Here is a 15,127-nt window from a genome sequence, read left to right as displayed (position 1 = left end):
GCACCATTCTTCTAGGCACCAGGCATTCAGTGTTGAACAAGACAAGCAAAGAAGATTCTTGCCCCCCTGGGACTTACATCATGATGTTTATATTTTTATTTTTAATTTTTTTAAAACTTCAACGGACACCAGTTGCTTTAAAGATTTGAGTTCAGACTTCAGGGGAAGGCTCACCCGATTTGTCCTTCCCTCCCCATCCTTTTCCACCACTTTCACATAGGACTCCTCAGCTGGGCTCACCATCCCCCACACAAGCCACATTCATTTCCAACTAAAGCTTTCTTCCTTCCTTGGATCTACCTGCCCAAATCCTTCAGGACCTAGTTCTAGCTCCACATCCTCCCCACCCTTCTCTTATATTAGCATTACATGTGTTCCAGTGCCATTCAACTATTTCACATATTGTTGCTTTTCCCCCCACTCACTTGACAAGATTGTAAGCTTCTGGAGGGCTATAACCCTGTTCTATATTTTTCCATCTTGGTCTCCCCTATAGAACCTGGCTCAATATTATGCAAATTAAAGGTTCTTTCTCTTTCTCCTCCTACTTTTTTTCCCTCCTAATAATGACAATTAATTCTGTAAAGCACTTTACCAGGGTTTTCATATACATTATCTTCCATAAGCTACACAATACCCTTGTATCAATTATCAGTAAGTAGCGAATGGATTAATAGGTCAAAAGGAGAAGGCATTACAGGTAAAGGAAATAACATCAGCAAATGTGCAAAGACAGGAATGATCCCAGCATGTGCAGAAAGCAGTGGGAACGCAGTCTAGCTGGAGAGAGGAGAGTGAACACTCCAGAAAATTTGGTAGATGAAGAATAAAGATAAAAAAACAAAGACAAAACCCAACTCACTGACATGGTTAGCCTTGAGGTGTATTTACATCTAGCCTTTTTTAAAACATTTTTTCTTTTGTAAAAAAGCTGTAATAAGTGACCATAAAATTTGTCCTACTTTTTTTCACTTAACATTCTAAGCACTGTTCCCTGATGCGACTGAGTCTTCATAATAGCCATTCGTAATGAATGCATAATATCCCAGAGTGCCTGCATCCTAATCTACTTGCCCCTTTCTCTGTTGTTGGACACATGTTGTTTCCCATTTTATACTATTATAATAAGCACGGCAACAAACCTCTTGTGCAGAGAGAAGAAATGGAAAGAACCCAGATTTTTGGTGAGACCTCAAGCTGCTCTATGAAGGCTCATCTGAGCCTGAACTGTTTCTGGACTTTTCTGTTACCTGAGCTAGTAAGACTGATCCTTTATTGCATAAGCCAACTGTAGTCACATTTTCTCTGACTTGCAGCCCACCCAACACAAGATTTCCAAGGGCAAGGCCATACTTGTCTTACTACTGTACCCCTACTTTAATATTTGGTCCAAGCCACAGTGGCCTGCAGAGAGTAGGAACTTAATAAATGTGTGCAGAAAACAGAATATGAACTCTTTTATGAACTATCCATTCTTATTCTGACCATTGATCTCGTGGGATCTTAGTATTTGTGTCAATTTTTTTGAGCTTATCAATAAAAATGTTGCCTCTTCATCACTTTTTTTTTATATTCCTCCTTCTTTAGGCCTTCTTTAGTTTAATTCAGAAATTTCACATTTTTATGAACTAAAATATTTTCCTTCATGGAAATAATTTAATAATAAATAATAAATTAATAATAAAATTTTAAAATGTAACTCCTTTCAGATTTGATATTCAATTGTATTTTCTTCTAGTTTTTCTACAATTAATTTGTAATATTTAATTAATTTATTTAGAATTTATTTAGGTGTCTTGTTAAATAAAGGTTAGAGTTTTTTCCCCCAAGTTTTTAACCAACTGTTCAAATGCCTTTTCCCCCATTGAGTTGCAATGCTTCTTTTGTCATTTTTAAATGCTTATATAAAATCGAGTCTATTTCTGCCTAGCTAATCTGTTAAATTGATGTATGAGCTATATATTTTATTATTTGTCAAGGCATTTAATACTCCTCCCAATTAAGCTCTCCCTTCAAAATTTTCTTTGCTATTTTCCCTTGTTTATTTTTCCAGGTGAATTTTAAAATAATTATATCCAAGTCTAAAAAGACTTCATTGAATTACAGTGTGTTGTAATTACACAAAGGCTTAAAATAAAGGAAGAATTGACATCTTTATAATTTTAACTTTCCCATCCAAGAGAAATCTTCTTAAGTTTTCCCATATTTCTCAACAAAATTTGGTCATTTTCTTCATATAGATTATTGATATTTCAAATAAAGTTTATTGCTAGGTATTTTCTATTTGTTGTTATTTTATGTTGTTTTCTAACTAGGATATTGCTGGTGTAGGTAGGGAAACTTGCATCTTGACAAGACAGACCACTCTACTCTGTCAACGTATTCTTCTGACTCTTTGGAGACTGCTATCATGTTTCCCAGCAGTCTTCTTTTGTCCTAGCTAAATAGTCCCAACTGACAGGATGAAAGAGTATTTGGGGAAGATTCAGATGACAGTTGTGAGGAGGGTGACTTGGGGCAGGCATGACACTAAACGTGGGGGATCAGCAAGGCCTGGCTTCAGCAGTGATCCAGACTTAAAGAGATGTGCTAGGGCTGGCTGGTTAGCTCAGTTGGTTAGAGCTCTGCCTTGTAACACCAAGGTCAAGGCTTCAGATCCCTGTATCTGCCAGCCACCAAAAAAAAAAAAAAGAGAGAGAGAGATGGGCTAAGATGAGGCTGTGAATTTGGGGAGGGGCATGTCTGAGAGCAAAGGAGGAAACATTAGGACATGTCGATAAACTGGATATAAGGGATAAAGGAAGGGAAAGGAGTCAACGATGGCTCGAAAATGTCTAGGCTGAATCACTGAAGGGCTATGACTCTACTAAGAGAAAGTGTGAGAGGCTGGCAAGGGCAGACGGTTTGGAAGGAAGTCAATTTTGGACATCCTGACCCTGAGATTACAATATAGACACAGAGAGAAGTCTGTCCTACAGACCAGTATTCTTCAAATTTTTTTCCCACAGTAAGAAATATATTTTACATAGCAGGCCAGTTTGAACACAGACACAAACAGATAGATATAAAACAGACATTGGGTTACAAAACTCCTGCAGACTTATGCAAGTTTGAGCCTGGAATCCTAGTGAGCGGGAGGAAAGGGCTGGGTGTGTAATTCGCACTGAATTGATAGATTCAGTTATGAGGACTAATGACTTCCTTTCCCTCAGCTGTCTGAGGTCCTGTAGTCTTATAGTTGGCGACCAACACCCTCTCAGGAAATTAATTATCCTGCCACCATCACTCTCAGTCCCATGTTCCAGAGGGCTCCAGGGGAAGAGAGATTCCAGCAGAAAGGCCACACACATTTTAGAGTTCAAAGTAAGTCTCACTGCCAATGAACAGGGCACGCTGCGCTAGGAATTACTCACCTTTAAGAAATATCTCCTTTATCCTCAGCCTGGATAAGGATTTTACTTGGAGAAAGAAGGGCTAGAGAATTTTTAGGACTCCAATTTTTGAGTTTCAAAGCCATGGTGCTTAGAACTGGGAGAGGAAGGATAGGAAACAATTTCTCGTTGCAAAGCCAGAGTCCTAAATCCAAGCATGGAAAAGAGGCCAAGGGCCCTAAGCTAACATCTGTTGTTGGGTCACAGCCTAAGCAAGCTCAGGCTCAAGCTCAGCAGTGCTTGGCTATGATGAATGAGGGAGCACAGAGGATTGCTAGAGGCCTTGCAGAAAACAGCAACACATATTGAAAAGCTGCTTTTCCAGCCCCAAGAACATTAACCTCCTCAGTCAAAATAAGTTGCTTTAACCTGTGTCATGTCAGAGCATCTTTCCAAAGTAGAAACAACTCAGAGTGAAACATTTCATAGTGAAAGGTACTTTTAAATAGAGATGAAAATGAGCCAATCAATTTTTGGCCTTAGAAATTTAGTTTTTAAAAAGTTCCAATGTACCATCTGGTTGAAATACCATGTCACTCTCAGGCTTTTTTCTGTTCAGGCAAAGGAGCAAATGAAGAGCTAGAAGACAGGGCAGTTGTTCAGGAGGTAAGGGGTGCTCCGGCAGGCTTCTCTTCCCATATTGGGGCTGATGCCCCAGGTTTTCAGGAGACTTTGATGATGGCTGCATGTCTGGGCTTCTCTTAACACCTAGCTCAAAGAGACAGGCCTTCATGGCAAAGGTCCCAGGGAGTCAGACTCAATCCTTCCTCCGCAAAATATTACAGCAGCACAGAGGAGCTGGCTTAAAAATGACAAAGCACTGGCAATAAGCAGGCCGTTGAAGCCAGAAGCAGCCTATTCACCACACCCTTTCTCAGGCCCTGGGCTCTATTTCATTCTCTTCTGGTCCCCATTCTCCATCTCTGATTGAAAAGATTGCCAAGATATAAACCATCTCTCTTTGACTACTTCTTCTTTCCATAGACCCTCCGCATCCTCTGTGGCAAGCCCTATTCCTTTTGGCAGTAGTATACCTAAACTCAGAGGCACTTCTTTGTCCTGGTTCTAGTCTCTGGAATGCCTCCAGACCACTTCAGTATCTCCAACTCAGATCTCTGCTCCTCCCACCAAGCCCATGACAGTCTCCCTTTCTTGTGTGGCAGTACACTTACTCCTGTATTCCTCCAGCCCTGTGAGTCTTCTTGGCACCTTAGTCAACCCCGCCCTTCTTCCACCCTGTTAATATTCTGAGAACAAGCACAGTCTAGATATACCCATGCCAAACAAGACTGCCAGCGAAAGAAGAGAGCCACGGGTGTGAGCAGACAGATCTAGGTCTGGAACAGAAGGGGGTTTTCAATGCATTTTGAAGGCTGTAATGTGAATTAGCTGAGAAAAAGGAGAAGGGGAAAGAAAAGTAATATGAGAAAATTTTACACTCTTTTTATTAAAGGAGAAAGAGGAGCTAGAAGAGAACAGAGCCAGGGATGAAGAGGGTTGTGTTTCCGATGTCTTTGGCCCAGACAGGATTTCTGTAAATTCAGCTATCTCCCCATTTAGCCCTGCAGTCAACTGCCTTCTTGGCAGAAAGAAAAAAAAATCATTGGACTAATTTAGTGATAGCCAGAGATAGCCAGAAGCTAAACTCTTAAACAGCTGCAGTCAGCATTTCTAGACTGCTTTTCATTTCTGCAAAGGCTGTGGAGTTACTCATCTACCTCCAGGGCTGATTGGTGTATCTCTATGCAATAACAGGACCTCTGCCTCCAACCAGCTTTTTTCCAAATGAGGACACAAAGTGGCCAAGCTTAGGGATCCCACAAGGCCACTGCCCCAGAGAGAGTCAAAGCTAAAGTTAGGGATCACCTCCTATAATGAGGATTCAGACCACAGGGCTGAGCTGCTTCTAACTCCTCTGAATGCCACAAAGTCCTCATATCATAGTGTTTGGGATGTTTGGACTACACCTCCCAGATGTGGACAAAGGAGGGCCCATCTTCAAGAGACACTAAAATTATGTTCCTCCATCCTCCCCCAAAAGTGAAACAAAACCAGGCCAAGAGGTCAGAGACACATTCACATAATTTATTAAATTCACCATACAAAGAATATGCCACAGAAAAAAATATCAGAACTGGAAGGGACATGGAGATGATCTGGTCTGATCCCCTCATTTTACAAATGAGAGAACTGCCTCAAGTCCCAGAACACCATCATGGACAAAGCCAGAACGTGAGCCCAGTTCTGACACACAGAAACACACAAACTTAAGGCTTCTGGTTGTGAGCCAAGTAGAGCCTAAAGACTTCATCCACATTTAGTTTTAAGTTTTCTATTTTCTATAGTACCACATTCTGATGCTTATCTACTTCTTGAGGCTGCAGGAAGAGCCCTAAAGAAAACAAGATGAGCTGTGGGGTCATTCAGGAAAAAAAGATGAATTACGGAGCACAGGAGTTAAGAGGGGTTAGGGGAAGAACTCATCCCCAACCCCAAGATTTCTGATCACCCTCTTGCCCCAAACAATATACACTCAGACCCCAGTGCCTCAAGGGAAGTATACCTGCCTTCCTGAAGTACAGATCAAGTTTGGAGAAGGAAGGGAAAAGAACCAGGCAGAGAAAAGGGAAAGAAGTATTCATAACAATGTCATTCTGAAATCAACAAGTCCAAAGAGAACACTGTTCCCAATTTCAAGTAAATCCAAACACCATAAGAGAAGGCTGTAGCACTTTGGTATTAAATCGATTATGAGATATAAGTAAAAACACCAATAAGTTAGCAAAATAAATAGTGAAAGTTTTGCTGGGACTGATGTAACCCAGTGAAAACATCATTTTTATGTTCTGGGTCAAGAAAACTGAAGTGTGCCTTGTGGTGCACCTTAGGGGAAAACCCTAAGAGATTACGGGAGATTTCACAGCAGACAGAAGTCACACATAACTGTCTATGGACCTAGAGAATCTTTCTGCTAAAAGCTACTCCCTGAATGTACATTCCCTTCTACCCAAAAGACAAGATTTCCCAGACAAAGCTGAGTTTCACTGACTCTGACCAGGCCTGGACAGGTCGCGCCACTGTCTGTGTGTAGGTGGCCCAGGTCGGCATGGGCTGACGGTGGAGCAAGTAGAAAAACAAACAGTTTGTTGCTAAAGAACTGAGCTGTGTTTGTGGAAGGAATTTCATTACCCCAGGACATGCTTCAATCACCCTGGACATCTGTGCCTCCAGCTTCTAAGGCTTAGGCAAACTTGCCACCTCTCCCAAGCCTGGCTCCTGGGGCAGCTGAACTCCAGTCTATAACAGAAGGGATGCACTGCTACAGAGAAAAATAGTAACTATAGGAATAAGGGTACTGCCCTAGCCCCTGCTGGCAGGATAGCATCTTCCAAAGGACTGCAGCATCCAGAGGAGGTGCTTGTGCTCCATCTGTCCAACACACAGAGGACAGGAGGGAACAGCAGGACACATGAGCCCCAAACGCTAGGTGCAGCCAGGGAATAGTCAAGAAGTCAAAGTCAGTGCTAGCAGCCTACTGGGGTGGTGGGCTTCTCCACAGGTGACAGGCAGCGGCAATGGCAGCATCCATCTCCTCGCAGCTCATGTTTCCACCACTCGGATGAGAGGCATGGGCTTAGGGCTGGGGGGCTTGGATATCCTAATGCTGAAGAGAAAGTTGGAAACACTGAGTGCTGTGTCATTACCCACCCTTCACAGAGCTTCCCCCTTCACGTTTGCCTCTGGAATCTTACACTTCAGTGCTGGCTGACCTCTTAGATTCCCAGTGCTTTGACACTGCAATTTTGAGTGACATCTAAAGATTTGGGGCATGAAACACTTGTATGGTGGCAGCGGTGATGAAAAGAAGGGGGCAGTTAACTGTGAAATGGATATAGCTGTGCTTCTTGATTTTTTTCAAGGTCTTGGGCCCTTTGGTGAATTTCTTGGAAGCAAAAGACCCTGTCCCTAGAAATATTGCAAATATTAAAAATAAAATTTGCATACAATTTTAGGAGTTTTATTTACCTCTAGAAAATACTCATGGACCTCCTTGGGTTCATGGTATCAGGCTGTACTCTAACTAGGTTAGAAAACAGTTCTGGTGGAGAATGGGTATGATTAGAGACCAAGAGAGGAAAGTTGGTTCAAAAAAGCCTTGTCCTTAGGGCCGGCCCGTGGCTCACTCAGGAGAGTGTGGTGCTGATAACACCAAGGCCAAGGTTCGGATCCAATATGGGGATGGTCGGTTAGCTTACTTCTGAGAATGTGGTGCTGACACCACCAAGTCAAGGGTTAAGATCCCTTACTGGGGGCCGGCCCGTGGCTCACTTGGGAGAGTGCGGTGCTGATAACACCAAGGCCTCGGGTTCGGATCCCATATAGGGATGGCCGGTTCGCTCACTGGCTGAGCGTGGTGCTGACAACACCAAGTCAAGGGTTAAGATCCCCTTACCGGTCATCTTTTAAAAAAAAAAAAAAAAAAAAGATCCCTTACTGGTCATCTTTAAAAAAAAAAAAGCCTTGTCCTTGCCTTAGCACTTACGGTTTCACATAGCTCTGTCCCGCCTTCCTTCCCTTCCTACCTGCCCACCCTATACACACTCACCTGCCCAGGTTCTCTGTCTTGGCCCGGGTCTGGGTGCTGAAATTGGCATGACTGATTTGTTTTTCTATTAGGTGTTCCATCCGGTCGTGCATCTCTAAATTCTATAATACAAGCTATGGGGTTAGAATTGGCTTTTTTCCGGCTTGTAATGTGTCACAGTTAGCTAGCTCATTCTGGGCTTTCCACCTCTGTTTGTGCTGCTGTTGCCCCCACCCCTATCATGCAAGCCACCAACTGATGTCTTCTCCCCCTCTTCGTTACTATAGATTGCTCTCTTCCTCCAATATCTGCTCCTCAATGACTCTGTGCAACAATGATCACTTCCTGCATATACTCTGTATACATTTCCTGTATATAATTCCTTATTGTCAGTTGAGATATCCACTTATTTTTGATGATATGCTATTCTATAAAGCATTCTTAGGTCTATTTTTTTTTTTAAAATATATTTTATCTCTAACTCTAGAGTGCAAACTCCCTAAAGATAAACAACCCTGTCTCCCATTTATCTCCCCCATTAAAAGGGATCTTCACACACGGGCTGCAAAGTGATCTACAGGTAGTCAAGGGAAAGAAAGGGCTCTGTAGCAAAGAGGAAATTAGACTAGGATGACATGCGGCTTGCACCATGTGATATGTCCCTTGAGGGCAGGGGCAGGTCTCACTATTAGCAATTCCCTGAAGGTTCTCAGAAAATGTTTACTCAACTGAACTGAAGATCAATCAACCATATCATACACTCACTTCTGAGCAGCAGCTAGATAGGACCAAGACCACCTTTCCTTCCCTTATGTCTAGTCTTCTCTTCAAGAGCCCTGCTCTCCTGCCGGAATTGCCCAGCACACACACCTCTGCCTCCAGATAGGCAACTTTCTCCTTGAGCTCCTGGATGGTGGCATCCTTTGACTGGATCACAGCTTTTGAATTCTGGAGCTGCAAAGATACAGGAGACACTGGAGCTCATTTTGCAATGACTCATTACACACTCACCAAACCTCACCCCAGCTGCTGGGGAAGCCAGCAGACATGAAAGGCAGAGCTCTGCAACTCTCATGTGACTTAATTAGCTTTTTTACAAAAACTTCATTTTAGTCAATATTAAATTCTTCATTATCCCAAGGGTGGGGGTGGGTGTGTGTGTGAGGGGAACACCACTCTGATAATCCAAAATAATGGATGATTCAACACCCGTTCCATTTGGCTTGGAAAATACAAATTATTTATTCATTCGAGAAATATTTATTGAATGCTTATTATATAACAGTCCCTGTTCCAAACAATGGGAAACAGCTGAAAACAAAATAGACAAAATGGAGCTGACATGAAGCAAATATGCCCTCCCCATTAGGGGATTTTATGTTCTCAAAACAATTCTGCAAATGTGCATATCCTAAGTATGCTACCCTAAAGTTCAGGTGGGGTAAGGCAAATCTGCCATGAGGCAGAAAGATTGGTCAACTGTACACTGATAACTGAGTTCATAAACTCAATTAATCAATTACTAGCACTCTTCACAGAGTGTAGGGGAGACTAACCTTTTCCTTCCATTCCCGTTGGAGAGTGAAGCCAAATGCCCAAAAATGTGGGGGAAAGATGGAAGAAAAGCAAATCCCAATAACCCAGCCCCTAGTAATTGGTAGCTATAAATGTTTTATGGGAAATGCATGAGTATAACCTAAGCTCCCTAGGAGAGTAGTAAATAAAAACACAGACTTGGGGTAACACTCCAGGGCAGGCTAAGATCTGACCCTGCTTACCTGCTCTATCATTTGTCGGACTTTCCGCTGCTGGCTCTTGAGCATGTCATCCAAGTGGTGGATCTTCTCCCGCAACCCAGCCACTTCCTTTTCTAGGGTAGCAGTCCTGGAGATAAAGACCAGAGGCTGAGGCAAGGGGAAAAGATGCCTTCTCTACCCAGCCACAAGAAGAACCTTGGGCTTGGGAGGTTCCCATCAGGTGTAACTCCCTCCACCTGATCCCCAGCAGTCTGCCCTAAAGAATAAGTGGTGGGACACCTTAGTACGTCACACTGGAAACATCCTCAGAGATCATCTAGTCCAGATGAAGAAATTGTGGCTCAGAAAGTCATTCTGGATAGCTTTAGAGGGTAAAACTAGAACCCTCTAAATAGGTAGATGATCCAGGGAAGGAGTTTTTCTATTAACACAGGAAAGACTTCCTCAGTACTAAAGCTGTCAGAAAGTGGGCTGCCTCATGTTTAATGAGCTCCCCATTACTGGAAAGATTCAAGTAGGAGCTGGGATTATATTATACCCAACAGCATCCAGCTTTTGGCAGAGATTTTATATCAGGAGGTAGATAAGGTCTGAGGATCCCTAAAGCCTCTCCACACAACTCTGTTTTTTAGTCTCCCAGTTCCTGCTGTTGCTTCCTTTGCATCTTCTAAGCAAACTGAATCAAGATCCCCAAGTCAGTGTGACATAATAAGAAATACACATTTGGTCTCTGCCTCTAGTTCCTGACATGAAGCTCCTAAAACTCTTGTAATCTCTCAGTATAGGGGTGATAGGAGCATGTTTTGTTATATTTGGTCTTAGTCCCCAGTTCCTGAAAAGGAGACCTTTGGAATCTCTGGAAGTGATGAGTGTCTTTTTGTATGCTAAGGAGATATTCGTGGCTGGGGTCCCTAGACAGCTTCAGGCTGGAAGAAGCAGGTAGCCAGAAAGACCAAGGCATGATTCAGCCCACCCCATCCCCAACCTCTGGGGTGGGGATAGAGGCTGGAGACTGAGTTAATCACCAATGGCCAATGATTTACTCAATCGCGGCTATGTAATGGAACTTCCATAAAAACCCTAAACAAAGGAGTTCGGAGAGCTTCCAGGTTGGTGAACACATCCACATGCTGAAATGGTGGCACATCCCAACTCCATGGGGACAGAAGGTCCTGCACCCTTCCAGATCTCAGATCTCGCCCTATGTATCTTGCCCTCTTCATTTGTCTGTTCATTTGAATCTTTATAATCTACTTTATAATAGACCAGTAATAGTAAATAAAGTGTTTGCCTGAGTTCTATGAGCCATTACTTCAAATTATCGAACCTGAGGAGGGGATTATGGGCACCCCTGATTTGTAGCCAGGTCAGATAGAAGTGTCGGTACCCTTGGACCCATGACTTGTGACTGGCGTCAGGATGGGGTACAATGAAATTTGAGCCACCCCATGTTCTTCCTAAACTTCAAACATTTTAAATTTCCCCCCTCAGCTTACCAATGCCCTATTTCTCAGTCTCTTTTTATTTAGAAAGTCAGCATTTATAGTGCATAGCTATCACCTGCCACTCCCAAACCCTGGTTTGGGATTATCTATTCCTTTTTATTTCTCTTGCTCCTCCCATCTCTTGGTCTGCCCATGAGCACCTCCACCACAGAGGAAGTAGTGCTGAGTAATTTAAAGTTTCTGATATGAAGTCAAGTCAGAAAGGAGGCTACAATAAGATGTCTGCATTTTCCATGCCAGGAAGGTCAAATCTGAGTTATCCTAAAGGAGAGAAAATGCCCCCAGGAGACTGATATGTCCTCAAAGGCAAGGATCATGTCTGTTAATCTTGTAATTACTTAGAAGGTCCTTCATGTCATGTCCGTTGAACTAAAAAAGGTCCAACTTACACAATGGCAATCAGACCCCATAATACTGGTGTTAAATTTGATTTACCATTTGAGATATTATTTATGAATTGTCAACTGCATAAAGAATTTCCAAATTGCTGAAGATCCATAAAACACAATCTTTGCTCTGCAGGTTCTGTTGCTTTGGGGCCTCTGATCCCCTGTGATCAGAGGGAATTTGCAAAACCCTCTAACCTTGGAAGTAGAAAGGATCTCAGTGATGCTCTATATACCACTGCTGACAGGTAGTTCTCTGTTTCTATCTGAACTGCTTCAAGTAACAAGAAGCTCAGTATCTCCTCCTGAAGCCACTCATTTTATTTTTCATCAGCACGACTTATAAAGAAGTTATTCGATTTACCCTCAAGTAGTACACAGTTGGTTTGGTTTTTGCTTTGGCAGGGAAGAAACTGTGATAAAACACATCCAGAGTAATAACCTATGGAATGCCATGCTGCAACAGCAGATGCTTTACCAGCTCTCATTTGACCTTGGCTCTAAAACCCTAAAAGTCTTTTCTTTAGGTTACTACCCCATGGAAAATGAACTCCCCATAGACGGCAGCTTTCCGAACAGTATCTCCCTGGGTGGGGCTCCACCCTGAGCAATCACATTATGAGTCAGAGCTGGAAGATCTGACATCAGCACCAGCTTCCTCCCCAGACCTGGCTACTGTGGGAGCTGCAGGCTACATGGCCCCCATCTCCCCACTACCCCAACTTCACAGTGAACAAGGACCCTTACTTTTCTTGTTGTGCTTGGCAGTCAGTGTTCTTGCTCCGAAGTTCCTCTAAGGCCAATTCCCCTTCCCTGACTTTTGTCAGTAAGGCCTGATGCTCCTGGGTGGGCCAAAGGAAAGGAAATCCAGGATGAGAAGATGGCAACAGTTTCTGTGTTTGGTGAGATGGCACTAGGGCTCTGGGACAGCTGCCAAAGAGCAACAAGTCAAGCTGGTTTGCTGGGGTGCCTTCCCCTGTCAGGGATAGCCCTTCCCACCCTCAGCACACAGAAACTTCCCAGCCTCACCCAGCTGCCCAGGGGGAGAACCTGGCTCTGTTTTATGCAGGCCCACCTGCCAGCCGTGGCAGCCAGTCCCTGAGAAACCCAGTGCGGTGGCTTCTTGGCAACAGTCTTCAAAAGCCCAAAAGGGGCAGCTGTACAAGAACCTGACTAAAGTGGAAATGGATTTAACTCTAGTCAGGGGGAGGCTGAAGCTAGCTGAGAGAAAGGCCTTCTCATTCCTTAAAGCCTATAAGGTATTCAAAGGGATTTGTGAAAGGAAGCTGTAAAGTGTGTTGTGGTTTTTTTGGAGCTGCTTGCAAAAGGAGAGTCTCAGCAACCATCTCACTCAATCCCCGGGCCCCTTCCAGCCCTGGAGCCTCGGCACTGATAAGCAAGACTCCACAATTACCGTCTCCATCCCCAGCAAGCGCCGCTGCAGCTCTCTGACTTCTGCCTCTTTCTGCTCCACTCTCTCCTCCTCTCTTTGAAGGGCAACATTACTTTGTTCTGCTTCTCTCTGGTACTGGGTGAGTGTGACCTGTGACATAGGATGGGGAGGTGTTAAATAGTAAGGGAAAAAAGAGCAAACTGCATAAAAACTGTAGAAGAGAACCCAGGAACCTGGGGCAGCTCTGGAACCACAATGGGAGAAAGGAAGTGACCCTGACAAGCACATCCCACCTCCCATTCACTGTTCAGGACCACCTCAGATGATGCCAGCAGATTAACTCTATTTCCAGGGTTAATTGGCATACAGTTGATCGAGCTCTACTTTAAAGTGACATCTGGAACCCACAAGCACCAACCACTTCAGGTGGCTGACTTCAACATCCCCACAAATCCTCCAGTGCCACCTGAGCTTAATTCAATGCTGTGGCTTTCACTCCAGGGGAGGATATCTCCATGTCCTTCCTTCTGCTTCTACAACTCCTCCCCACCCTTACTTCAAGCAAAATGTCAGAGCCCATGTACAAAAGCCAAAATGACATTTGGAAGGGCTACTAAGCACCAGGAAGAATGTCTTTTATCAAAGATGAGAAGCCAATTTGGAAAGGATAGAAGCAGAATTTTAGAATGTTAGAATGAGAAAGTAAAGTAAGGACTTGCCTCCTTTCCTCCCACCTGCGCCTTGCCAACTCCTACTCATCCTTCAGGTCTCTCTTAGACAACCCCTTCTTCCAGGGAGCCTTCTGAGCCTGGGGGAGGAGCCCTTGCTTTGAGTGTCTACAGAGGACACACAGCCCTTCCCCCTCATAGCACTGAGGGAATTTTGCCCAGTCACTCGTGTGCACCCCTAAAAAGACTGTCGGCTTCATGACAGCACAGACCTGAGCACTGTACATTCCCAGAGCTCCACACAGTACCTAGCTCACAGTAACTGTTCAATAAAATTGTGAATGGAACTAAGGTTCATCTAGTCCAACCCTCTCCCTTCATAAGTAAAAGTCAACTGACCTATTGAAGGTTACACAGCTAGTGAGTGACAGCACAAACACTAGGACCCAGCTACTTCTCTGTCCATTTGATGCTTTCCAGTTACCCACACTGACTGCTCTTCATTTACTAAAGAACTCAGGTAACACACTTCTGGAAAGCCTAGCTAACCCTGGGAAAACAGAACACCAGCAGCCAGTTTGTCTGGCCCCTCCTTAAGTCAGAACCAGGAAGGAGAAAGCACAGACAGGATAATGTATGATAGGACATGTCCGTGCTACACACCAGCCTTGTCCAGGGCTTGCTGCAAACCCTTCCTGATAGCAAACCGCCAGTAGAATGGGAAACCCATGCTTCATGGAAGGTTATTTTCATGGTAATTGATGACCTTGCCCTTCCTACCCCCAGGTTGAGAAAAGTAGACCAGAGAGTCCAATTCACTAGAAGAGACTGAGAAAATTCCTCAAATGACCAATATTAGCCCAAAATACACAAGAACTTAAAAACAAGGCCTTTCATTTCTGTACACAAACACTGCATCCAGGCTGATATGTGCTCAAGAGCACAATGTTAATGGGGCCATGGTCCTATCCCTGCACCCACTGCAGGGTCACAAAGATTAAAATAAAAATACAGACTCCCTTTCCACATCTGTCCTTGTTGCTCCAGCCATCCCTGACCCCAAAGGAACCACTTTAATTATAAGAGGGTGTGCCAACCTTCCCTAATAATGGGAACAGCCCAAGGAGCACCTCCTATTGCAGGTGGGTGTTGGCACCATGGAGTTAAGGAATAGTCCCTCTAAACCATGAGCAGTTGGCTGCAGCCGTCAGGGGTCTCTAGCCTTGGGCTCTGAAACCCAGAACAGCAGACTCCCCTGTGTGTGATCAAAACCAACAGATATTTCTGTAATTTCCATAACTTTATAATGCCTCTCAGGGCAGAAATTTCTTTCCAAAATTCACAACCTGGTCAGTGCTTCAGCCTCAATCTCCCCTTCCTCCTGTTTTACTCCAAGAATGTA

The 15,127-nt window shown here is 43.9% G+C and overlaps 1 protein-coding gene across 3 annotated transcripts in view; it reads right to left on the bottom strand.

Annotated features, from left to right (window-relative positions):
• Positions 1 to 5,495: 5,495 nt before the first annotated feature.
• TUFT1 (tuftelin 1) overlaps positions 5,496 to 15,127 on the bottom strand; it is a 41,665-nt gene continuing 32,033 nt past the window's right edge. For all 3 annotated transcript variants that reach the window (XM_063106343.1, XM_063106344.1, XM_063106345.1), the window contains 6 exons: positions 13,079 to 13,207; positions 12,412 to 12,506; positions 9,795 to 9,900; positions 8,887 to 8,970; positions 8,038 to 8,138; positions 5,496 to 7,095 (listed from right to left, as the gene is read on the bottom strand). In XM_063106343.1, the coding sequence (XP_062962413.1) occupies positions 7,032 to 7,095; positions 8,038 to 8,138; positions 8,887 to 8,970; positions 9,795 to 9,900; positions 12,412 to 12,506; positions 13,079 to 13,207 (579 nt within the window). In that variant the 3' untranslated portion in view covers positions 5,496 to 7,031. The remainder of the gene's footprint in view (positions 7,096 to 8,037; positions 8,139 to 8,886; positions 8,971 to 9,794; positions 9,901 to 12,411; positions 12,507 to 13,078; positions 13,208 to 15,127) is intronic.

The sequence above is a fragment of the Cynocephalus volans genome, chromosome 8, assembly GCF_027409185.1.
Source record: "Cynocephalus volans isolate mCynVol1 chromosome 8, mCynVol1.pri, whole genome shotgun sequence".
In the NCBI taxonomy this organism is placed as follows: Eukaryota; Metazoa; Chordata; class Mammalia; order Dermoptera; family Cynocephalidae; genus Cynocephalus; species Cynocephalus volans.
The sequence above is the reverse complement of the archived record's forward strand: the minus strand, read 5'-3'. Positions and strand labels throughout refer to the sequence as shown.